This window comes from Ambystoma mexicanum, chromosome 1q, assembly GCF_040938575.1.
Source record: "Ambystoma mexicanum isolate Mex_15411 chromosome 1q, UKY_AmexF1_1, whole genome shotgun sequence".
NCBI lineage: Eukaryota > Metazoa > Chordata > Amphibia > Caudata > Ambystomatidae > Ambystoma > Ambystoma mexicanum.
Genome location: NC_090922.1, coordinates 1,391,177,705 through 1,391,203,767, shown reverse-complemented (window position 1 = coordinate 1,391,203,767; position 26,063 = coordinate 1,391,177,705). Strand labels below are relative to the sequence as shown.

At 42.3% G+C, this 26,063-nt stretch overlaps 1 protein-coding gene across 1 annotated transcript in view; it reads left to right on the top strand.

Annotated features, from left to right (window-relative positions):
• The window catches only part of LOC138548018 (cytochrome P450 4B1-like), a 312,989-nt gene that overhangs the window by 75,094 nt on the left and 211,832 nt on the right, over positions 1-26,063 (top strand). The window contains exons 3-4 of the mRNA XM_069642250.1: positions 4,101-4,145; positions 23,707-23,834. Coding sequence (XP_069498351.1) covers positions 4,101-4,145; positions 23,707-23,834 — 173 coding nt within the window. The remainder of the gene's footprint in view (positions 1-4,100; positions 4,146-23,706; positions 23,835-26,063) is intronic.

The window sequence follows — 26,063 nt, the reverse complement described above, 5'->3', positions numbered from 1 at the left end:
AGATCATTTAGAGGATGTTCCTCCATTTATCAACTAAATCCTTGTCTTGGACACATAAAGTATACATTCCCAAAAACATATATCATACTCTTAACACAATCATATCTTCCTAAACTAATGGTGTGTAATATATATTTAACTACCTTGCAACAGTGTCGCAGCAGATTTTGAACATTCCAGCAAGTTTGGAGCGTTTCTCAAATCGGATTTGGCAGATTTGGACCCTTGGGCATTTTACCAATCTTAATTTATATTAATATCAACAAGGGCTCAGCCGTGACGAAGGAGTTTCACTCCGAAATGCACTGGCTAATGAGCCCCTACAGATGAGGTTACAGCTGGCCTCGCCTGTTCTGTCATTAAAACCTTTACTTTAATGCAAGATGTTTCAAAAAAGATAGCTGGCACTCTCCCTAAGTTACCTGGGGGCAACCAGGCGTGGACTCCCTGCTCACTGTGCTCAGAGAGGCAAAGCTACCTTTTTTGAAATATTTGCAAGGAACTTGGGGTTGGTCACTCTAAGTTACCTGGGGGCAACCAGATGTGGACTCCCTGCTCACTGAGCTCAGAGATGCACAGCTTCACCTCACTGATAAGGCCCAACAAGGCTGAAACACGTGTATGGGGTTGCTGTTGGTACTCTTGTTCAGAGAGGAATTGCCATAGCATTTTGGTGCTGGACTGCCCATGTGGGCGGGACAAAGACTGATATGCAAATGGATATTTCCCATCTGTGAAAGGTACAGTGAGCAAAAAGCGTGTGCTACAAACTCTCATCTCAGAACAGGTTATCATGCCATGTTCTTTCTGGAGAGGAGCGCCTGCTACCTTTTTTGAAATATTTGCAAGGAACTTGGGGTTGGTCACCCTAAGTTACTTGGGGCAACCAGACGTGGACTCCCTGCTCACTGTGCTCAGAGAGGCACAGCTTCACCTCACTGATGAGGCCCAACAAGGCTGAAACACGTGTATGGGGTTGCTGTTGGTACTCATGTTCAGAGAGGAATTGCCATAGCATTTCGGTGCTGGATTGCCCATGTGGGCGCGACAAAGACTGATATGCAAATGGATATTTCCCATCTGTGAAAGGTACAGTGAGCAAAAAGCGTGTGCTGCAAACTCTCATCTCAGAACAGGTTATCATGCCATGTTCTTGTATTCTGTGTAATACAAGATGGCCTTGGAATCTATCTAATTATTTCTTCGCAGAACGTTTTACCCACACAATTGCTTTAAGCGTGATCATTCAGCAATAGCATACCTTCAACCTACTGAGCCGCTCCCTCAGGAGAGCAGTTTGAGAGCAACCGGTTAACTGTGTGGTTCCCACACAGTTTTTCAGTTTTCTTGTTATGCTCCCATAATATGATTATAATTATAATGACAATTAAAATAATTGGTTATTTATAACGTGCTTAATAGGTTTTTAAGCACAGACCCAGGGATTGAACCTGTGTTGCTCTGCGTCGTCTTGCTTCCAAAGCAAGCACGTTACCCCTGAGCTATCATCCCGAGATGGTGCATCCCACCAACACAAATTGGGTCAGACCCTCCCTCCTAGGATTCAGGTAGGAAATTAAGTCTCTACTATTCCAGGGTGATGGAAGAAGATGGAGTAGTGAGGGGGTAAGCCTGAATCAGTGAGTGGTAATGGTAGGGAATCGAGGGAAACCATGGAGTAAGGTGGAGACTGACAGTGAATTAATTGGCATTTGTTGGTAGAGTGAGGAATGAAAGAAGGCAAGCTAAAATAATTAATGTGCAGATACATGGTGTGTTTGAGCAGGGAAAAATAAGATGGCAATACTGTTGGAGATCTTAGGGCCAGCTGTAGACTATGAGTTGAGCATCTGTAAGAAAATAGCTGAATTGGACATTTGGACATTCAGGCCAATAGCACAGGTTGTTTGAGTATACCAGCCACACTAAAAACGAAATATAATAATATAATAATAATTAAATAACATTTGTTATTAAAAAGTGTAGTAGAGTGTATCTGTATAGATACATAATCCTAAAAGCAACAGCAAATGAACCAGCAGAGCAGGTTAAACTCTTCCCTTATCTTGGAGAGAAGATCTTTAGTTCACAGATTTCAACCCCACACTTTGACTATATTGTAAAAAAATTGGAACAGAAGATTTCTTCAAAAACAATATGAAACAATTTGCTCATAAGTAGTAAAATGAGCTTAATGCAGCAGAAATATAATGCACAGATCAGACATTTGGGACTCTTGCTACAGCCCTAAGCAGTTGGAAGATGCATAAAGGAACATTTGGAAATATGTCTAGAAGTTCCAATAGACTTTTCTAACTGCTGCCCTAGAATTGGATCTGATCATCAGTCCACTGAAGGGAACCCTTTAAGAGATTCCCAGATAATAGATGTGTTTAACAGGCAGACAGCCACAACAGACCACTTTGTGGATACAGCTTGTGAGAGAGCATCACATATTAGCCATAATGTCAAGAAAATAAAATTTAAAAAGCCATAGGACTGGCACAAATTCGGTAGAACAAAAAAGTGAATCATCAAAATGACCAACATGTAAAAGCAACTAGTAAAAGAAACCTTGAAAAGGTAGACAACCTCATCTGGCCAGAAGTGAAGGAAGGGGTCGATCAATCAGATGCACAAGAAAGAACATTTATGTTGTGGTGTTTGGACTGTTTCATCTTAACTAGAAGGAGAGCTAGAACAGATAGAAAGGCATCTATGTGTTGCATCTGCAGCATAAGCAATCCAAAGGAATATTAAAACTGGCTTCCATTGCTATGCATTCATTCTAGTAATATCAGGAGAAAGTCATTACCAACACTAAGGGCGCCTCAATAGAGAAATCTGCAAGCAGCTCCAAATACGGCAAAGCATGGGTGCTTCTGTTTCTGTACGATTTCCCCTGCAACTTGTCGTCCAGACCCGGGCTCAGGGTAATCGGTCACACAGACAGCCCCTCATTGAGTGGATATCTTTTGAGAATAAGGGATGTCCTCCAGCATGGTCTCAGATTTCCCTGTCTTGGCATACACATGCTTGAGCAAAAACGACGTCTGTGAGGGGATTTGCACATGCAGTAGTGTTTTGTGAATTAGGACACATGAAAAATCTGAGTTTTTTTCTCACACATGTGGTCCACCCAAGTTAGAAAAGTATTTTGTGGATCGGCACCTAGGAAGGTAGAAAGCGCAGTAATTTTGAACTATACTGAACCCAAACACTAAAAGTCTATTAAATAACAATCCTTTATCACCCGAATGCCTCTAAATCACTTTAACATATGTTCCAGTTTTCATCGAAGTAGCATTCTGAATTGTATTGCCCTTAATCGCGAATTAAGAAGTGAATCGATGAAATGTTGATTAGTATTTAAGTACGTACAAATCATCAAGTACCTAGCACATAAGAGTGTCAATATGTATATCTAGGTCAATTAAAAATAGTCATCCAAAAACATGCGACTGATATTGAATTGTCCTCTTGCATTGGTACCTAAACATAATTGCATATTGTATAAATAAGCTAACCCATTATCTGATTCCAATGGGTTCATGGTGAAACTAATTATGAAGTAACCTTCAAACTAGTTGTAGTTCAAAATGAGCACATTCCAAGAATGAAATCACTCACACAAAAAATAATTTATTTTCCAGATAATTACAAAATCATAGATTTGCTCATTGTTCCATCACCACATTTTAAAAACATCATTAAACTCAGATTGCTCTAACATCCACTGCCTATAAGGTATGATTGTCCAACTCCAGGCCTCGAGTGCTGGATCATTGTTTGAATTTCAGGATAAACCTCATTAATATTCATGAGATACAGTTGCATACAATGCATCTGAATGTATGCCAATTTTTTCTCAGGAACATTAATGAAGGATATCCTGAAAACCCCTCAAGCTTACGGCCCTCGAGGCCTGTAGTTGGACAACCCTGTGTGCAGTGTGTCGAAAGCTGCAGATATTGGTTAACATGTCAAGGGCGTGGGAATTTTTAAGTTATGTGGTTGCAGAACAACTCAGTTGATATTGTGTCATGGAAAGTATTTGTTTTATTCCGCTCATGGATATGTTTCTCCGTTTAATTTTTCAGATTCAAAGACAAAAATGACCTACAATTTTCTAGCTCCATGGATTGGTATGTATACACATAATTCCATCCTTTCCTAAACAATATGTTCAGAGACATTGTAGTCTGAAGGCAGTGTGTATTGCATTAGTGGCCAATAGATAATTATGCATCTCCTAAAATATAAGTCAAAAAATTGTCAAGAAATGGAATCCAATACTCAAATAAAATCATTGACTAAATGGATCGGATAATTCTTCTATTTGTCAAATCTCTCAAAAGTATTTTCTCCAAGTGACATTTGTGAATTTTGCTTCTGTGAATCAGCCCCTTAATGACCAGCAGAGTGCTAATATTAATGTATGAGTTCTTATGGGACAGAGTGATCTTGGAGTATAGCAATAAGATTTCAGCTAGCTATTGCTTGAATTGATACAAGTCTCAATTCATACCTTATTACTGCTAATAGACCACATGAGAGTACACCCAGAACCCGTCCCCATAAAGACCTTAAATCCTGTTTCTGGGATGTAAATCCTTAAAATGAAAAATGTCAGACCCACATACTAAGCATGGAAGGAGCTTTGCTGTATACTATTTTAACACTTGCAGGAATCTGAAGCAGCCCTATTTGGAGTTGATTGTAATCATCTTCAAAGAGAAGAATAAAGCCTTAGAGCACATTCTTTTTACCAAGATTGTTTTATGCGTCCTCCCAAACGCTCTATATGTGCTTTCAGGCACCGGCAATTGTATAATTGGCAAATTATATAATTGTGATTTCATCTAGTAGATCTCCAGATCGTTACTCTTCACATTGCTTAAACAACTGTTTCAGAGACATTGCAGTCTGACGGCCAATATGCAGTGTTTAGCATTGTACTGTAGGATTTATTTATATTTGTTTGTTTTTTTTGTTGTTGAGATAGCACAGAAAAGTATATAAGTGCAGTACCTAGAAAAGGATCTGACACATTAACTCCAGTTTAATTTGCGGTAAATGAATGAGAGAACATAGAAAGGGGCCTGCTGTTGACCTCTCCTTCTTAATGATTTTTGAGTGATCACATCTGAGTAAGGAAGGTGTGCTGTAGTTGGTTAGTGATCAATATAGTCGAGAGGATCTATTTTAGCGGTCTGCAGCATTTCGTTCTGCAGATATTCTCAAGATATCCTCCAGATATTCTGCTCTATGACTCCCATGGTTCCTCATCATAGACTATGCTGACTAGGGATGATGGAAATTGTAGTCCAAAACATCTGGAATGTCAAAGATTAATGGCACATGATCTACATTATAGCATGAACAGGACAATCATGAGGGAGTCATGTCCCCACTCCACTCTAACATGCACATTATTATGTTATTAAAATCTGTGTGTTTCAATAGATACACTTTGATGTTAACCGTTTGCATGTTATCACTGGAATTGACAAATTGATTTGGAAATTCGCAATTGTGTGTCATTCCGGTCCCTGAGTTTAGTTTGCAGTTTTCACTTTGAATGAAATTAACACTTGCAAAAGAATACAATACAAGATTTGTCATTGAATGAATGAAGCGCAAGTGAGGCAATTCCTGCAAATTCCTAAATGTCTCTTCTCGGATAGATGTCAATCTGTCCAGATGTGCTCCGCTATGTCTCGTACTTTGCCAGTCACCCAGGCAGTGACGTAGGGATACATCCTTTCTTCTATGTTGTTCATATGGAACCTCTGAGGAATACATTCAAAAGCTGTGAAATCTTCATTCACCATTATGCCAACTACACCAACTTTGGTTGCTGATGTATAGAGGTCAATGAACAGAGATCAAGACAAATTCAGTAAACCTTAGGCTCTGTGCTTCTTGTAAAAACTCATGCAACTGGTGGCTAAATTCATAGTGTAGAGATGGACCCATTGGGATCTAGAGGGAGGCTTGCAGTGGGGTTTGCAAATTACATTTAAAGCCAGTCTTTTCCTTTGATAAGGAACCATAATATGACCATGCCTATTGCATGTGAGAGTTCCTCAAATGCTGTCAAGGAGAGTAGTCTGAGTAACTGAATCCCCATAATATACGTTTTTATTTATTTTATTAGCATACATACAGTGAAATAATGACTTTTTACACGATAAATACATCAAACAATTCCTCCAATAATCATAAAATATATCAGATAGAATAGACAATAAAATCCTAAGGACATGAGTATTAATAAAAAGAATATTTCACCATTTATTAAAACATCCTAAAATTTCCAAAGATAAAAATGACCTCATGTTAACCCCTTCAAGAAATAAGTTCATTTAAAACCTCCAATAAATAGTCACAAAATGTAACCCCATAATAAATTATTTAAAAAATGGTAGCTGGCGCTCCTCTCCAGAAAGAACTTGGCATGATAACCTGAGATGAGAGTTTGAGGCACACACTATTTGCTCACTGTACCTTTCACAGATGGGAAATATCCATTTGCATATCAATCTTTGTCCCGCCTACATTGGCAGTCCAGCACTGAATGCTATGGCAATTCCTCTCTGAACAAGAGTACCAACAGCAACCCCATACACGTGTTTCAGCCTTGTTGGGCCTCATCAGTGAGGTGAAGCTGTGACTCTCTGAGCACAGTGAGCAGGAAGTCCACGTCTGGTTGCCCCCAGGTAACTTAAGGTGACCAACCCCAAGTACCTTGCAAATATTTCAAAAACGGTAGCTGGCGCTCCTCTCCAGAAAGAAAATGGCATGATAACCTGTTTTGAGATGAGAGTTTGCAGCACATTATTTTTGCTCACTGTACCTTTCACAGATGGGAAATATCCATTTGCATATCAGTCTTTGTCCCGTCCACATGGGCAGTCCAGCACCGAAATGCTATGGCAATTCCTCTCTGAACAAGAGTATCAACAGCAAACCCATACACGTGTTTCAGCCTTGTTGGGCCTCATCAGTGAGGGGAAGCCGAGCCTCTCTGAGCACAGTGAGCAGGGAGTCCACGTCTGGCTACCCCCAGGTAACTTAGGGTGACCAGCCCCGAGTTCCTTGCAAATAGTTCAAAAACGGTAGCTGGCGCTTCTCTCCAGAAAGAACATGGCATGATAACCTGTTCTGAGATGAGAGTTTGCAGCACGCGCTTTTTGCTCACTGTACCTTTCACAGATGGGAATTAAGTTGAAATCATCACCCATCATAAAACACTTCAATATTCCCTGAGGTGTTAGCCCATGCCCATCATTCCCATATCTAATTAAATATTGTTGATGCAGAGCGTACATACTATCACATTCCATAATTAGGTGCTTAACAGTTTCTACTACGCACTCTCCAAATAATCTACAAGTTCGCTTGTTGCATAATATACCCATTTGAGCACCTAATATTTCAAAGAACAATACTGCATTACATTTAATTAACATATATCGTCTGTCTGCATTGCTTACAGGGTAGGCATATACATACTTTGCCTTGCTGATCCCCTCCTTTACATATTCCAGATTGTTGCTGCTATGAGCTTTAGATGCCAAATCAACCAAAGCTTGATCCCTATCAATAGTTTTTAATGCATTCTTTATCTGGCTTTTATATCTAGGAACAGTGGTTAATGATATGTGTACGCCAACAATGGGCAACCAGTCCTCCACAGACTCATACAACCATTCCATGCAGCTATCTCTAGTCGGTTTTGTCAAATATTTATGTATGGAAATTAGCTGATATATAAATGCATTCTGTTCCAGCTCCGAAATCCTGTTATATAACCTCAGTAGCTGTATGTTAACAAATGTTCCAATAGCAAAGATATTATATTCCAGGCGTCTATACTCAATAGGAATAGACTTCGGAAGCCTTAAGAGTCTTTTCAAAACGTTCTCCTGCGATGTTTTTAAAGCCTTTAAATATTTCCGTCCCCACACTTCCACACTGTAAAGCATATGCAGAGGGATTTTAGTCTGATATAACATTAATATTGATTCAAGGGTATGCCCACCATTTTTTGTTCAGAATTTATATATAGCAGTTATTTTGCGTTCTATCTTATCACCTAGGAATTTCCATTGTGGTTGCCAGTTCAAACGGTCATCTATTATAACCCCTAGGTATGTACATGTAGAAACTATTTCAACCTCCTTCTCATTTGTAGCATATGTTTCTGGTATGTCAAGGGCTTCTTAAATCAGACAAGTATACATAAATAAAGAACATCCCTTTTTGACTCCCCTACAGGTGGGGTACCAGTCAGTTACCCGTCCAAAGGCATCTAGTCTAATTCTAGTACTGCAAATCCTTAGGAATTCCTAGAGAATCTAGCGTATGACACAGTCGATCCGCAATGACTGTGTCGAACATGGCACTAAACTCTATTTAGGCTGCGTACACTGTTAGTTGCCGCATTGCCCAAGTGTATTCAATCATAGAAACCAAAGTTAACAAATTATAAATGGTACTATATCCCTTACGAACGCCAATCGAATACTGTGGGCCAATGTTGGTTGTTTCAATCCACAAAGTGAGTTCCTTCATTAGAATTCTTGCAAAGATCTTAGAGAGAATATCTAAAATTGCAAGAAGGCTATACTTTCTAGGAAGACTTCTGCTACCTTTTTTTGTGTATACGAATAACATTACTTCCCCATTAAAGCAGTTTTTCCTTTCCTGTATGTATCATAAATTATTGTCCATCACATTACCCTAAATCTAACACAGGGATTCAGAACTAAAGAAGTGTTTCTGTTACGCTCACCTGGTATCCACGGCGGACGCCCTTATGCCCTGGTTGCCGGATTCACCCTGGACGTGCCCAATTCGGGGTGATGTCTTCTATGGCAGGTGGGCCTGAAAATACAGTAGGACTGGACTTAGGAACTGATTTCGTTTCCTCCCACCAGCCCCTTGGACTCGACCTCATGGCCCCCTCCTCACCTTGTTATGATGTCTGGTGTGCTCTCCGTCCTGCCTTCTGCGCAGGGGCGCGTAGTTTTTCTGCGGGTTGAAGCGACCGAGTTAACTTCACTGGTGCCAACCATTCAAGTGTTTTTAAGGAGGTAAGTACTATTATAGCAGTCTCTAAAGGCCTTTGCTTTTCTTTCTTGCTATTAATGTCTTTCCTCGTTTGTTTCCCCCTTTAGGTGTATGGAGGTTCCATGGTTGTGCCGCTTGGATCAGGCTCCAGTCGGGATTATGGACGCGGGAGCGTATGATGGATGGTAGGTTAAGCGTGAAGTGCGGCACGCTAATGTCTTTTTGGGCTAATCGGTATTCTTTATTCCTTTTCAGGTCGCAATGGTCTTTCTGGACGTGCGAAGATTTCCGGAGCGGAACCGGCCAAGAGATGCCCAGCCAGGTGAGGACTTTATGGTTACTGCTGTGAATGCCGTGAGTAACCTGTTTAACGTTGTCCTTCTTTCTCTCTCCTTCCAGGTGCTTCGTTCCGGTGCGTGCGTGATGTCCTGAAGATGCTGCCAACTAGATGGAAGACCGCGAGCAGCAGTAATCGACGGAATGAAAGTTGCAGGTAAGCTGAGACTGCTAATGATGTTCTTTTGTCTCCTCTGCAGGTCTGCTATTTCAGGATCGCCGGGTGCTGGTCTCCGAACACGATGAGCGTCACACTGCTGGATGCAGAATAACGCAAAGCATGTTCTGTAGCTTGGGTATCGGTATTCTTGGCTAATCGGTATTCTTTATTCCTTTTCAGGTCGCAATGGTCTTTCTGGACGTGCGAAGATTTCCGGAGCGGAACCGGCCAAGAGATGCCCAGCCAGGTGAGGACTTTATGGTTACTGCTGTGAATGCCGTGAGTAACCTGTTTAACGTTGTACTTCTTTCTCTCTCCTTCCAGGTGCTTCGTTCCGGTGCGTGCGTGATGTCCTGAAGATGCTGCCAACTAGATGGAAGACCGCGAGCAGCAGTAATCGACGGAATGAAAGTTGCAGGTAAGCTGAGACTGCTAATGATGTTCTTTTGTCTCCTCTGCAGGTCCGCTATTTCAGGATCGCCGGGTGCTGGTCTCCGAACACGATGAGCGTCACGCTGCTGGATGCAGAATAACGCAAATCATGTTCTGTAGCTTGGGTGTGGTTTATATAGCCCCTCTGTAAAGTAGTCCAAGTAAAGTAGTCCGGGCTACCACACCTTAAAACACTGCACCGCATAGTCTGGTTCTTAGGAACTAGACTGTGTGGGTGCCTCCATGTTGGCTGCAGGCCTTCACAGAAAAAGTAGTCCCTTCAAGTAAAAGTCCCAATCTGAACATGAGCCTGTTGCCAAAGGCGCCAGGACTGACTCCAGGAGAGTCTGTGATGATAATGTAAGGACCTTGGGGCCCCAAATGAACCCCGAGCCCTAGCCCCACCTGGCATGTGACCATGCCAGTGGGGTTCTGGGTCACGGGTCGTGACAGCACTCCGCCCTAAGGCCCCTCTTAAGGTGGTTCTCCTGCCTGGTCCAGGCTTGTCTGGAAAGTTTCGATGAAACGTTGTAAATAACCGCGGTGCATGAATGTTCTCACTAGGTTCCCAAGTTCTGTCTTGAGGGCCGTAACCCTTCCAATCAACTAGATAGTACAGTTTGGATCTGGTATATTTGGAATCCAGGATTTCTTTCACTTCGTATTCGGGTTCTCCCTCGATCATTATGGGTTCAGGTGGTGTTTTAACTCGAGTACCGGGTTGTATTAGTTTCAGCAGTGAGACGTGGAATACTGGATGGATTTGCATGTTAGCTGGCAATGCTAGTTTAACTGCCGCTGGGTTGAAAAGTCTGCGTTCCTTTTAGCGGTATGTATTTTGAGGCTAGCCAAACTCTGTCTCCCACCTGATAGTCAGGGGCCTTTTTCCGATGTTGGTCATCAAACCTTTTTTGTTTACTTTTGGCTTGGATTAACTGTTCTGTTGCCTTTTGAAACGCTTGAGTGATATTTGCATGAAGAGTCTTTACAGCCGGCCTTTCTAGACTGGGAGGGCTGTCTAGTTCGGAAGTACGTGGATGTCTGCCTTAGAGGGTGTAGAAAGGTGTTTGACCAGTGCTGGAATGCAATGAATTGTTGTAAGCATATTCAGCTATCCATAACAGGTCTCTCCAGGTTCCTTCGACTTGGTGCAGCATACATCGTAGGTATTGTTTGAGAGTCTGGTTGGTCCTCTCTGTTTGACCATCTGTTTGGAGGTGGTGACTGGTGGATAGCCAGATGTCGATGTGAGCCATAGCGCAGTACTTTTTCCAGAAGTTAGATATGAATTGGTTACCTCGATCAGAGACCAGGACTGAAGGGAATCCATGCAGTCTAATAATGTTTTCCAAAAACACTTTTGCTAGATGAGATGCATCCGGGAGGCCTTTGGAAGGGATAAAGTGTGCCATTTTAGAAATAGGTCCACTACTACTAAAATGTTATTAAACCCTTGACTGGGAGGTAAATCAGTAATAAAATCGAGAGAAAGTGAGTGCCATGGTGCCGGAGGTATTTCTAATGGTTTCAGGGGGCCGACTGGTTTTTGTTTAAATTACTTGTTTTGTGCACATACTCCACATGACTTAACGTATTGAATGATGTCTCGACGCCAAGTGGGCCAACAATAATTGCATTTCACTTTGGTTAGGGTTTTGTCAATTCCGGGATGACCATCCATCAAAGAATCGTGATAGTCCGAAATGATTTGTTGTTGTAGCTCAGTTTTCGGCACATACAGGCGTTTATCAAAATACGGCAGTTGATCTTTAACAGTGTATTGTTTTCCTTTGGTATGCCATTCCAGTAGTTCGCTTGGGGTTATTTCGCGCTGGATCATGTTTCTAAGCTCAGTTTGTGTTCAAACTGCGGTGAGGCCTAAGAGCTTGTCTTCAGGTATAATGGCCACTGGATCTGGGGTTGTATATTCTTTTTCATCGATGCCCATACAAGATAGTGTGTCAGCTTTCCCATTTCTTACACCTGGTCGGTAGGTGATTACATAGTCATACTCGGCGAAGAATAGGGCCCAGCGTAGTTGGCGCAAAGATTGTGCTTTTGCTGTTTTTAAATATTGTAAGTTTCGGTGGTCTGTAATTACAGTGACTGTATGCCTGGCCCCCAAGAGATAATGTCGACATACCTCGAAGGCGGATTTTATAGCAAGCAGTTCCTTATTGGTGATGGCATAATTGAGTTGAGGAGGAGTGAATTTTCATGACCAGAAGGCCACGGGGTGCAATGGGCCAGTTTCAGGGTCTTTTTGAGAAAGAACCGCCCCCATAGCCATGCTGTAAGCATCCGTTTCCACGATGTAAGGAAGATCCGGGTGAGAGTGTTGTAAAATCGGGGCTGAGGTAAACCTTTCCTTCAGTTTTTGGAAGGCCTTTTCGGCATCTTCAGTCCACATAAATTTTTTATTGCTTTTTCGTAGCAGTAGCGTGATCGGATGCACAATCTGAGAGAAGTCTGCGATGAATCGACTGTAGAAGTTTGCAAAGCCCAGCATGCTCTTAACCCATTTTAATGAGGTCGGAGGGGGCCACTTAAGAATGGCATCCACCTTGTGCGCATCCATTCTAATGCCTTTTGGAGTAAGAGCAAAACCAAGAAATTCTACTTCAGTTACGTGGAAAAAACATTTTTCAAGTTTTGCGTACAGTCGATGTTGGCACAATTTGTCAAGAACAGCGCGGACGTGTTTGACATGGTCTTGTTTTGAGGTTGAATACACAAGGATGTTGTCTATGTAGACCAGGGCACAAACATCGATCAGTTCTCTTAGGACGTCGTTCATAAAATATTGAAATGCTGCTGGGGCATTGCAAAGTCCGAAAGGCATGACCTGGTACTCAAACAACCCATACTTAGTACGGAAGGCCGTTTTCCATTCATCTCCTTTTTTAACTCGGACCAGGTGATACGCTCCTCTGAGGTCTAACTTAGTATAAATCTGGGCATCTTTGACTTGATCCAGCATCTCGGTAATAAGGGGCAGAGGGTAATGGTTTTTCACGGTGATCTGGTTCAGGGCGCGGTCGTCAATACAGGTTCTCAAGTCCCCTTCCTTTTTTGGCACGATGTTAAGCGACTTCAATTCAGCACTCCAACTAAGTCAATGCCTAGTCTGGGATGCCCAAGGGAAGCCCTTATTTATATATTTTTATGACAAGTTCATAGATCTGTATGATAAACCCTTGTATAACGCCCCTCTCTTGGAATCCCCCTGACCTCACTGAGCCAAGAAGTAGGTTTGTTTTGCAAATTAAAAGATTTATTTGAAAAATTAAACAAGATATATATCACACTTTTATGAATAAATGAATATTTGATAGCACACTTGTGAGTATAATGTTGTTCAACAATGGATAATATTACACTAGCACACTTTTCTAATCACCTAGGAGTTGGTATAAAAAGGATAAGATGGCTGAGGATGCTTTATGGTTTCAAGGAAATTCAATGATGGAAAAGAATGCAGTACAGAAATAAACTGATAAACTGATATGGTTTCAACAAGAGATAATATAATCACTTTTCCTCTTGTGGCAATTCACCCCCCCCCATGCAATGTAAAGAGATGGAAGGTGAGCGCACAGTTTTCAGGAATACAATCAAAATGCAATTCAATGTTCAATTCCCCCCAGCAAGCCTAGAACAACCGGTATGCTTTTAAACATAGGCAAATAAATACTTCTCATGGGATTTGCAATGGAGTGAAAATATGCTAAAAATGATTTTAATCCCCTATAGGAGATTCAGGGTAGGTGATAGCTACTTAAGATTGGTTCAGGTCAACACTACCATTTATTCAGGAGGGATTATCAGATTGAAAACGAATCTCAGCAATGCACGCAAAAGCAACTATTTTTTTTACAAGTGGTGAAATTCGCTGGTTGCAATTCGCGGCACTTTTTCCGAGTGCATCAAGCGTGATCATGGAAGAACTATAAGGAGTAGAAAGTCGGGTTTAGGCTTGTTGGAAAGATTAGATTCGTAGCTTTAAAATGAAAGTTAAATCCTGTTCCTAGCACATACGGATCAAAAGATATGGACGTTTTTGTGGAGGTAGTTTCTCGAAATTAAAGTAAACTTCATAATGACACTTTTACAGGTTTAAAATCAGAGAATGGACACACGATTTCTATGATGCAGTTCTAAATAGGTTGAAATGGCTTGAATTAGATTATTTTAAACTAAGAGATGGGTTCTGCACAGGTCTCAGGATACTCACTCCTAATTTTGGAAGGAATGGGTCTTGTCACAGATCTGGTCAACAGGTTTAGCTGCGGTTCTCTCGCCACGGGACAGTCTCTGGCACTGATTCTGCTCACAGCGGTCTGGTCTATGGTTCTGGCAAAAGTTCTTGGCACTGCTTTCTGGGTTCTGGCACATGGTTCTAGGCAGAATCACACAGCTCGCCCGGCTGTTGAATCAGGTTGCAAAAGATTTTGAAGCCTGCTGAAAAGGATTCAGCTTGTGGTTTGGCACCACTGCTTTGAAGTCTGGATTCTAAGTTCTGGTTCTGGGGTCTTCTGGCAAAAGGCTTCGCAAAGAAATCCGTTTGAATGTGAAAAGTGAATGTCTCTACCTGGGTCTCAATGACTCCTTTTATGTCTTTTTAAAATGGGTGTGTGTGTGGGCATAACTAAGCCTGCCCCTCACACCTTATCACTGGCCAAGTTGTCCTCTCTCCCTTGATTGGGGGAAGGAAATGGAGTGTCATCAGGCATCAATTTTATGGCATACAGAAAGAACACTCCCCTTGTTACTTTGCACACAATCTATTTTTGATCCAAATACATATTTATCTATGTACAATTTTTCTAATATTAAATGTCCAGTTAACATATTTTCTGTAGCACCAAATCATCCGATCCCTGTCTTTGTAAGATGCTGTGTCTACTTCTGACAGAATTCTGCCCTTTTCATCCAGAACACCACCTCTAAACTTTTCCAGAATTTACACAAGTATGCGCAAGGAATATGGGCATCAAATGATGAAGTGTCAGATTTTTAACATACAGACATTTGGAGTAATACCTTATTTTCCGCTACTACTCCCCAGAACATACCACAGAGTCCTAGCATCTCTTAAAATGTGCACAGAAAAATCACAGGAATGATGATATTATTTATATAATTTTGACACTTCCGTACTATGAATTATCCATCTTTTTAAAATTATGCTCTGGCCCAGATGGGTGCGGTTTAGGTTCCAAAGCACATGGGGGAATTTCTGTCTGTCTCTGCCTCCAGCTCAGGTTGCTCACAGAGGCACTGCTCCTCCCAGTTTCTTCCAAGAGGAAGCCATTTACGACCCCTTGATTAGCATTTGCCTGAGCCAAGGAAAGCTCATTGTTCTGTTTCCTGCAGCCCCCAGGTGCTCCTCCCCTGATTCAATCAGAGAGGTGTGATCTCCTTTTGGTGGGGGCAGCAGAATGCAGCCAGGCCTGTGAATGCAGTTGCTGGGCCAGTTTCATCTCCTGTCGGGGGTAGTTGTCTGGCAGAATTCAATCTCTTTAAGCCAGGCTTTAGCTAAATGTCACTTTTGTTCCAGTTTTTCTTCATTCAAATCAAACTTTTTTTTACACATGCAGCTAGAACGCTGATTCTAAGTTCAAAACTATGACATTTAAACAGTTGCAAACTATGTGACACTCAACAGTAGGTCACTCATTTATTTTAAACATTTAGATTTTAGTGGCTTTAAATCCAATTTCACTTAAGCTGCTGACATCCACAGCTCAGCCAGTTTTGTTAAGAACATTTTTTTTAGGCTCTTCATCGTTCCAGATTTTGTATGCACACAAGACTTCATTCTGCCAGATGTCTGCTGGTGTTCAGTAAGATTTTTGAATATCTTGCAATGTTTGAAATAGGCATTTTGAGCTTGCATTCAGAGAAACAAAGGTGATTTCAAAGCGCTTTTTGAGCTAACAGGCACTGCTGTTTTTCCTTTGGCACCACGTTTCACTCATGGCGCTTCTGGCCCATCACGCTCGCACTGGTGGGTGGCAGGTCAGGTGACCATTTTGGTGTGCGCAAAACTGTGCGGTTTTCCTGGATTCTGGCGCAAATGTGGGCTTTCCGACCATCTTGGATTTTCTAAGCCCACAGCACCAAATGTTGCAGCATAATAATTTTAACGTGGGTCAAGACACCTGACAACGAAGAATTAGGGACTGGCTGCCGGTGATTTGGATGGGTGAATGAACCCATTTGCCAAGTACTGGTCCAGATAAGACTTTAGATGCTGGTTTTCTGGTTCTGTGAGCGCATAGATTCTGCCGCAAGGGATCTGTGCACCTGGTATGAGGTCAATCTGACAGTCGTAGGATCTATGCGGTGGTAGTGTATTGGCTTGTTCCTTCTGGAAAACATCCTGGAAATCTTGATATTCTTCAGGGGGACTACTGGTTGCGCCAAGTGTAGATATGCCGATTCTTGGATTCGTAGGAACCTTTAAACTGGACTTGTTTTCTTGGAAAAAACAGGTGGAGGCGCAATCACGAGGGAAAGTCAATGTTCTTGCACACCACTCTATCTGAGGGTTATGAGCAAGCAACCATGGCATCCGTAAAATTAGCTGAAACTGAGGCGCCTTGATGAGATCAAAGGAAATCGATTCCCGGTGTCCATCTTGGCACAGCAGGGTTGTTCCTGCTGTACATTGGGTTACTGGTCCGGAAGCAATTTCAGTTCCATCCACCGTGGTTACCTTTTCTGTGTTCGGCTTAAAACATAGGGGAAGCCTCATCTGTGCGGCCAGATCTCGATCATTATAATTCCCAATTGCTCCGCTGTCTATGTAAGCTTCAACGGAGTGCATCTTGAAGGCTGTTGGTGATTGATTAGGATCACTGGTATTGCAAAGTGTGAGATCGGTGGCTCATTCTTCTCACTCGACAAACTGACCTCTACTTTTGTCGAGCTAGGCAGTTTTCCGACTCCTTCCTCTCATCCTTTTCTGTAGCTCGCACAATTCGCCTGGGGGGTTTTATTGTACAGTCTTTGAGGAAGTGCCCCAATTGTCCGCAGTACAAACATAACTGCTGTTGTCTTCTCTTGTCTCTTTCGGCTTTTGTTACCGGTGGTCGTATGCCTCCAATTCGCATTGGTTCCGTGGTATTCTCTGACATGCGCGGAGTAACATCCTTGGTTCGTAGATACACGGCCCGTGTGTCTGATTTGGACCGATCCGCTTTCCGATCTTGTAGTCGATGATCTAGTTGTACCACCAGATTGATGAATTCACTACAGTCTCTCGGTGGATCAACTTTTAATTCCCCTCGAAGGCCTCGGTGAAACAATGTGGTTCTCTTGTCCACAGGCCACCTGGTTTCGGCCACCAATCTATTAAAGGTTGCTATGTATGTTAGTAGATCCTGATTCCCCTGCCGGAGTGATAAGAGTTTGTTGTCTACAGCTTGTTCATGGTTGTGCTGAGCAAAGAGCTTTTCCATTTCTCTTTGGAAGCCCCCAAAGTCACGTAGTAACCGGTCATCATAGCTCACAAGCGGCACTGACCAATCTGCTGCACTACCGCTCAGATATGACAAAATAAATGCTACTCGTGCCTGATCGTTTGGACATGCGCCCGTTCTGCAGCGGAAGTGAAGGCGACATTGATTCATGAAAGCAGCATACTTTCTTGGATCACCTGAAAACCTTTCTGGTGGTGCTAACGGGATTGTTCTGGGTAAGGGGATTTGCACTGGAGTGGCAGACGACGTGGTTGTCTGTGCCAGTGAATTTGTTCCAGGTAATGGAGCCTGCCCGGCCTGTGATTTCAGTAACTGCCTGCTGATTTCTTCGGTGCGCTCTTTGGTGACGACAAGATCCCTTCGCAGGGTATTAGTCTCTTGCCTAGCCGAATGCACTTCGGCGCATAATTGTCCTAATAACTGGGCCAGTTGGTCCATTTCTGAAGTCTCCATGGTGGCCAGGTGGATTTTGTTATGAAGGCTTCGCATTCTGTCACGCTCACCTGGTATCCACGGGAACGCCTTATGCCCTGGTTGCCGTATTCACCCTGAACCTGCCCAATTCGGGGTGATGTCTTCTATGGCAGGTGGGCTTGAAAATACAGGAGGACTGGACTTAGAAACGGATTTCATTTCCTCCCACCAGCCCCTTGGACTCGACCTGATGGCCCCCTCCTCACCTTGTTATGATGTCTGGCGTGCTCTCCGTCCTGCCTTCTGCGCAGGGGCGCGTAGTTTTTCTGCGGGTTGAAGCGACCGAGTTAACTTCACTAGTGCCAACCATTCAAGTGTCTTTAAGGAGGTAAGTCCTATTATAGCAGTCTCTAAAGGCCTTTGCTTTTCTTTCTTGCTATTAATGTCTTTCCTTGTTTGTTTCCCCCTTAGGTGTACAGAGGTTCGATGTTTGCGCCGCTTGGATCAGGCTCCTTTCGGGATTATAGACGCGGGAGCGTATGATGGATGGTAGGTTAAGCGTGAAGTGCGGCACGCTAATGTCTTTTTGGGCTAACCTGTATTCTTTATTCCTTTTCAGGTCGCGATGTGAATGCCGTGAGTAACCTGTTTAATGTTGTCCTTCTTTCTCTCTCCCTCCAGGTGCTTCGTTCCGGTGCGTGCGTAATGTCCTGAAGATGCTGCCAACTAGATGGAAGACCGCGAGCAGCAGTAATCGACGGATGGAAAGTTGCAGGTAAGCTGAGACTGCTAATGATGTTCTTTTGTCTCCTCTGCAGGTCCGCTATTTCAGGATTGCCGGGTGCTGGTCTCCGAACACGATGAGCGTCACGCTGCTGGCTGCAGAATAACGCGAAGCACGTTCTGTAGCTTGGGTGTGGTTTATATAGCCCCCCTGTAAAGTAGTCCAAGTAAAGTAGTCCGGGCTACCACACCTTAAAACACTGCACCGCATAGTCTGGTTCTTAGGCGCTAGACTGTGTGGGTGCCTCCATGTTGGCTGCAGGCCTTCACAGAAAAAGTAGTCTCTTCAAATAAAAGTCCCAATCTGAACATGAGCTGACTCCAGGAGAGTCTGTGATGATAATGTAAGGCCCTTGGGGCCCCAAATGAACCCCGAGTCCTAGCCCCACCTGCCATGTGACCATGCCAGTGGGGTTCTGGGTCACGGGTCGTGACAGCTCTGAGACCATAGTGAATTTCGTTGTTCTCCATTTCATGTGTCTAGTAGCGTCTTTAGGGCTCCCATGTTATGTCCAGCATGGATGAAGACTACCTCATCACCAACGTGTTTGGTTAATATATCCTTCCATTTCTGGTCATCACCTGTGTCAAGGCTAGCCATATAGAATATTAAGATGTATTAATTTTAAATGTGCCATTTTTATATATTAATTGAATCCCTTAGCCCACCTTGTATATCTCATGGCTTCCAAACTGGACTTTATTGTTATTGCACGGGATGCTTCTTTTAAATACACATTTATAATAGCCAAGTCTTGCCACCAAGTCAGCATTCCTCTGCTCCTTTTTAAGTTTTTTTAAGGAATTCAGATATCGGTGAACTCTAGGTAACTTTGCATTTTCTTCTGGAATGACATTGAAACAGTGTATGAGGTGAATAAGCCAATGCTGCCTTGAGGGGTTAGTTGAATGACAGTTTTCAAGTTGCTGAAGGGGTTCACCAATCTCAGACTCTGTCATTCTTTACCGCTTGCACAATGTTTTGGCCTATCTGGGTATTTCCCTCAACACTAACTCTGTTCTATGTATCTTCCCTTAACCTGTTTCCGACATATCTTTGTCATATTGTCATTGTTACCCACAATCGAGGTGTCATAAGGCCATTGCGCTCCTGACCAGCCATCTTTATCCAACTACCTGCTACCAACACCCATTGAATGAATGAATAAAAAAGAGGAAACCCTATGGGTACCGACAGATTAAAGCCATTTTGCATAATATTAGTGCTGATTATTCTGAACCTGTGAATGAGATTTCTGACTGCATTGCCATGTTGACAACAGAAGCCACTGTAGACTTGGGCCTCTTAGCCAGTGGCCCCCAGCCACCGAGAACAGTTTTTCTAGATCACGTGCAGCAAATAATGGGGCCATTGACTTTAGGGGTACAGCCGGTAACATCTAATGTGGTGTATAGACTGATCCACACTGTAGGGATAAGTGTGGACAATAGTTTAGCACAGATGTTAATCATAGGATAGCAGTGCACAAATGCAATTTCCTCTCACAATTTAAAGCTAATTCCCACCACCTGTCTTGAGAATGAAAATGGTTATTCCAACAATTTAATAAGAGGAATAAAAGAAACTTTAAAAAGTTGACACAAAAGTGCTACATATTTTCACATAACTGTTTGATGTATGTGTTTCGGATACCCAAATATCTGATTACTTATCATAAATGTGCTTTGTATCTTTGCCAATAACAACTTGACTGGAAGTGGCTGATATATGACAGTATAGTTTAAGAATAGGATCAGTGTGGGACTGGGAACGAAAAGTGGACCTGGAAATATTTTTGAAAGTTGCCCCATATTAGCTATAGCTATAGCTAGCAAAACCAATCCTTCGAAGTAGGGTTTGCGAGGAGGGGGTGCTTCCCTGAAGTAAATTGGGAAAATAGGGCTCCAAGTGAATTTTAAAAACTATTTCTCCCTAAACAAAGACAGACAAGTAGTTAAATATAGCACACAACGGCCATATGGGATGTGTTAAGAGTGAGGATTAATATACTGGAAGCTTTGTAAACAATTCTTTACTTCAAATGGATGTAGGGCTGGAAGGAAGTGGGCTGTGGGATGGGTGAGAAGGTAGGAGGATGAAGAAAGTGTAAAGTGGTGAGTTAAGTGGTTTCCTGTGGTTCCCTGTGGTTTTTAGGGGTTGATCGTGGAGTCACCCCCTAAATCAGTAAGTGCTTAAAGTATTATACCACCTTCGCCGTGATTTACCATTTGACCGCACTGGTTTTATTTGTGACTGCCTCTCAATATACGTGTTATATAGAGCAAGCCTCTTTTCTCCAGATTAACTTTTGATACGTGGAACTAATCATTGCAGAACACTGGTGGTGTTGATTGCAATGTTCCAATATTTCCTTTGAAATGCCCGCTGTAAACCGGAAATACTTGCTATGAACTGCTTGCGCATATGTCCTAAGAGCCAGTAGAAATTTGAAAAAAGGAAATTGTAAGAATAACAATCAACCAGAATAAATTGTGGCTGGTATTATGAATACTATTTGTGACATAAATGATAATGAAGAAAGTAACAGAGGGAAGATAACAGCCTTCCTTAAACCATCAACGAAAGACAAACCTGAAAATATTAATATTGATGAGCATTCTTTCTCAAATAAGCCTGCAAGTTCCATTAATAATGCCTCTGTGGAACCTCATCTGTCTCTTGAAAATCTGATTGATGGCAACTCATTATTGAACCTATGTTTAGGTCTGCAAAAGGGATCTAATGCAGGTGACAATATGGTGACAACTATAGATCATGACACTTCAATTATAGAATCTGACTATTCCACCTACTAATCTGCAAAAACACCAGAATAATACAAATTGCAGCAAATGTATACGCGTCTTCCCCAAGACACCAAATTAGTTTCTGTTCCTCAGATTCATGATGTGCAGAACCACGATCTGAACCTGAATCTTTAAGCATATTGAAGGCATTAATTTCATTATGTTCAATGTATATGACGACAAACAAGTTGAGTGTTATCAAACAAGGTTTAGCTAGTTAAGTTGAAACGGTTTTATCCTTGCAAGAATCTTTCGGCCTGGATAACAGAAATACAGATGTGTACCAGGAGAATGCTTCTCAAGCTCACCTCACCTCATAGACACACAATACCGCTGGTGGGCACTCTGGTAATATTCCTCCCATTACCTTATCTCCAAATCAAAGCATGCACACCTGTCATGCCACAATACCTTGGCATGAACTCTGGCAACAATCCTTTCATCACCTGTTCACCAAAACAAAGCATGCACACGGAGCCATCACCCCCTTCCAGTCATTTCTTTATAACATATATAATGCTTGCTATGTTGCTGCTACCTGTATGGATGTCCTCATAGCCTCAATATGCCCATTGAATATAATATGTACCTACGTTACTTTCCTGCGTGTCATAGAATCAGTGTTCACCACAGTTCTTATTCGTCACACCTTCCTATCTCAGGGTGTCATCACCATTCCGTTCCTTTTCCTTATAGCTTGCTGACCAATTTTGCCAACCCAGCCAACCGTATCCACGGACACACATCCCACGCCATTAGGTCCTTGTATCTAAAGTTCTTCTACTAACGTCACCATTGCCTCACAATGCCAAGCCGGTCAGAGCTTCCGAGCTCAATGCAACACTCAAGCGACAGTCTGCAAAGCTTGATCACGATGTCAACATAAACTAATACTAAATACATTAGGCCTCATTACGACCCTGCCAGTCTGGAAACAACAGTGCCGGTAAGCCTACCGGCACTGTTGCTATCGGACCAGCAGAGTACAAGTTTGTGGTGCGGATGCCCTTCCGCCTGCTAGGTCTGACATGGCGGGCATAACAGCATCCACTCGCAGACTTTCACGGAAACACCAGCACCGTTATTAGCGGTGGCAGTGTTTCCGTGCTCCCCATTCCCATTGAGTCCTGGGAATGAGGAATACCATTTTTCCAGTGCCTGACTTCCTGGTCCGTCGTAGTTAGAATCCCCTGCTGTTACTGGCAAGCCAGGCGCCGGAAAAAATCACAACTCCGGCGGCAGCTTGACGGTTATACCGGCACAGCTATAGCTGGAGTTGAAATGAGGACATGTGACCCATTGAACCCCCAAAGTTCAACCTAACTTAAGTCTCAGTTCACCTGGCACACAGGGGTTTCACACAATATTCCATGTGCAGCCTCTGCAACTAAGGTCTTCAGCTTCCTCCTCATTCCTTCCACTTCCCATCCTCTTCACCATTCATTGCAAAGCACAGTCCTCCAAGACTCAGTTAAGTGTTTTATAAGCGCTTTATTCGAGTTTCACGGTTACTTGCAGCAAGTCCTCAAATTTTTAAGAGGAAGACCCACCTGTGCCCACGACCCAGGTCCCAACTCTCCAACTGTCTGCCTGTGGAACATATCATACAAATTCTACACGTGACATCACACACACTCTGACATATTCCTTCAACACTCACCCACATAGACAGAAATACATAAGACAGGTATATCAGAAAGTCAAGAAGATTCTACAGACTGTGCAACCTTCATGATTCTGTGTTTCCACCAAGGACATATCACACAACCCCATACCTGCAACAGCTGTTTTGGAAAAGTTATATATAGTCCAAACTTGGAAAACCATCTGTGAGACCACATTTGGCTTCATAAATGTTTTCCGTGGGAGACAATGCACGTTGAACAGATACAGGTGGTAATGTAAAAGACACTATTGTTTTTTTTTTCTGGTGTCAATATTGTTTCAAAGCAGGGAAAAACAACAATTTTCTGCACACATGTGGTGATCCTTGATAAGGCCCTTTCACAAGGATCACACAACATCTGCAGCATGTGGCCAATTCTCGAATAGAATCCATGGAGGCAGAATTTGAGAAGGATGGCTGTGAGGAGCCTGACCATTGTCACTGTTTATTATCTTCATATCAGAGACGTCTCATGCAGTAAGGTGAGGTGCTTAGTTTAATCATCTTGTGTCTGACCACTCATTTATCACTTGTACCCATAGGACATGGATTATTAATCTTATCCGGGCCAAAGTGGTTCCAGCATCGTCGATTGCTAACACCTGGATTTCATTATGACATTTTAAGGCCTTACGTGAAATTGGTTTCAAGCTCAACAAAAATTATGTTGGTAAGAATTGGTTTTACTGTTTTCTAAGATGATTTAAGAGTGTTGTATTTTCAATGCCTGCATTTCAGATTGGTGTAGGACTGAAATGGTCCATGGTTTACCATAATCTGTTCCCAAGAGAACTGAACAGTGTGAAATATTGAATCTGTGGGCATTCAGCATGCATCTTTGTGACTTCATAAACACCTAATATATTTCTTTTAGGAGCATTTAAGTATTAGTATGACAGCACTTGGTCAGTGTGATCTGAAATGTTGGTGGAACAGAGCAATCTGCGCATCAGACACTTCATCATACCCCAGTAGGCAGGTGTCCTGTAATTAGCCCAGGGACACTGAATTTCTCATTGCGCATGTTTATGAATGCAGATATGTCCATGGGTCAAAGCAAAACAAAATGGATGCCAATACAATTCTATGAAGCTGTTCAATGTCCAATATCTCCTGTTTGGGAGCATGCTCTGGAAATGAGGTTACATTGCAGAGTTCGAAATTAGGATTGGATAAGCAGGAGCTACAAGCAGGTCCTGGGTATCTAGCAGTAACTGGTCACCAGGAGCTACCACTGGGGATTGAGGAGTGAGTACATAGCGGATTGCAAATCTAACTTCCACATAAAATGCAAACATGTAAGATATCCAGTCTTTCCATCAAAAGAAGTTTCATCGAATTGAAATCCAATGAAAATTATCCATCGAAATGCATATTCATTGAATGATTTTCGATGGATTTCCAACATTAAAAAAAAAAAAAGTTACAGGGAGCTGTCCAGTGCTGAAGTTCATTGAAGATTTCAGCACTGGACAAGGATTACATTTTTAAAGTGGGGTAGAGGAGAAGGACCCCAGCGGGTTGAGGGGGGATTCGGGGGGACCCCCCACAATAAAAAATAAATACCCCAAGTTACAGGGAGCTGTCCAGTGTTTAACATATAGATTGCAGCACTGGACCTGTAACATTATGTTTCATCCAATTTCCATTAAATAAAATGTAAAGTGTTCATGTAACAAAACCCTATTCGATGGAAGGGTTTCGATGCATAAACACTTTGCAGTTTATGTATGGGAATTTGATGAATCATTTTTCAATGGAAATGATTCGATGCATCTAATTCTCGATGCAACGAATTTGATGCAAAGACCATGAACCACATGTAATTGTATCCATTATTTATGAATACATAGTTGTGTTTGTGCAGCATCAGTTGACCTGGAGAGATAAAAGTAGCTCCTGTTTCTGTTGGTTTTAAGATAACCAGGCTCTTCTAGGCTATAAGCTGCAGCTGAATAGCTCCCAGCTCCCCTCAATTACGAACACTGCATTGAACGATTTCCATTATGCGAGTCAATCATCTAATATCAACTTATGTCGTTATTGAGGGCGATTCCTCATGTATCCCAACTTTCTGTGCAGCGGAAATACAGAAATTCTGAATCCATCATCTAAACGTTTATGAATGAAACAGTCATTCTCACTTATCATTGCACATTTCTCTGTTGGCAATTTCATTCATGAACCTGGATGTTTGTAGAAGGCTTTGCAGTTCCTGGTGGTTAATAGAGAATGAATAGGGTTGCTTCTTGCCTAAAATGGGGTAAATATATTATTGTATTTAGTTGTTGGTTTTTAAGGCTCTAGTTGAAATGCAAAGAATGCTTTGTGGTGCTCCAAGAAAAAAGGCTGAGAGGGAAAACAGTGAAAAGGTGGAGGGGCACATATAAAAGCTCTTTCACTGTTCTCGATACATCCAAATCAGTGGAAGTGCAGGGTCAAGAGTAAAGGAAGAATAGCACACATTAAAGGGTTGTGGTGGCCTAGCACCAGGCACCTGCAACAGAACCTGTTTGGCAACCAAGTAAAAACAAAAACTGAGCAATGCTAGGGAAAAGGGGAGTACCAGAATGTAGCCCAAGGTAAGGGCTACCAGCTTAAAGTCTCAAATAAATCTTCATGACTGATGGATAAGAGAAAGCAGGCCTCCTAAACCAGTCTTGTGGTGACTGACCAAGATCCTTATCCCAAGAGGCTTGGGCAGCACTCCTTATCTTAGAGGAAGGGGCATCAATGTACAACTGTTCTGAGGGACTTCTTATTAAAGCACAGTAGTGCAGGGGAATAGTTTTAAAATGTGGGACTATTCATTAAAGCAGAGAAACCCTCGAGTCATGATGCACACACGTTTAATTCTTTAAAAGAATCAGAAGCTAGATACATTCTTTTTTTTAAATGT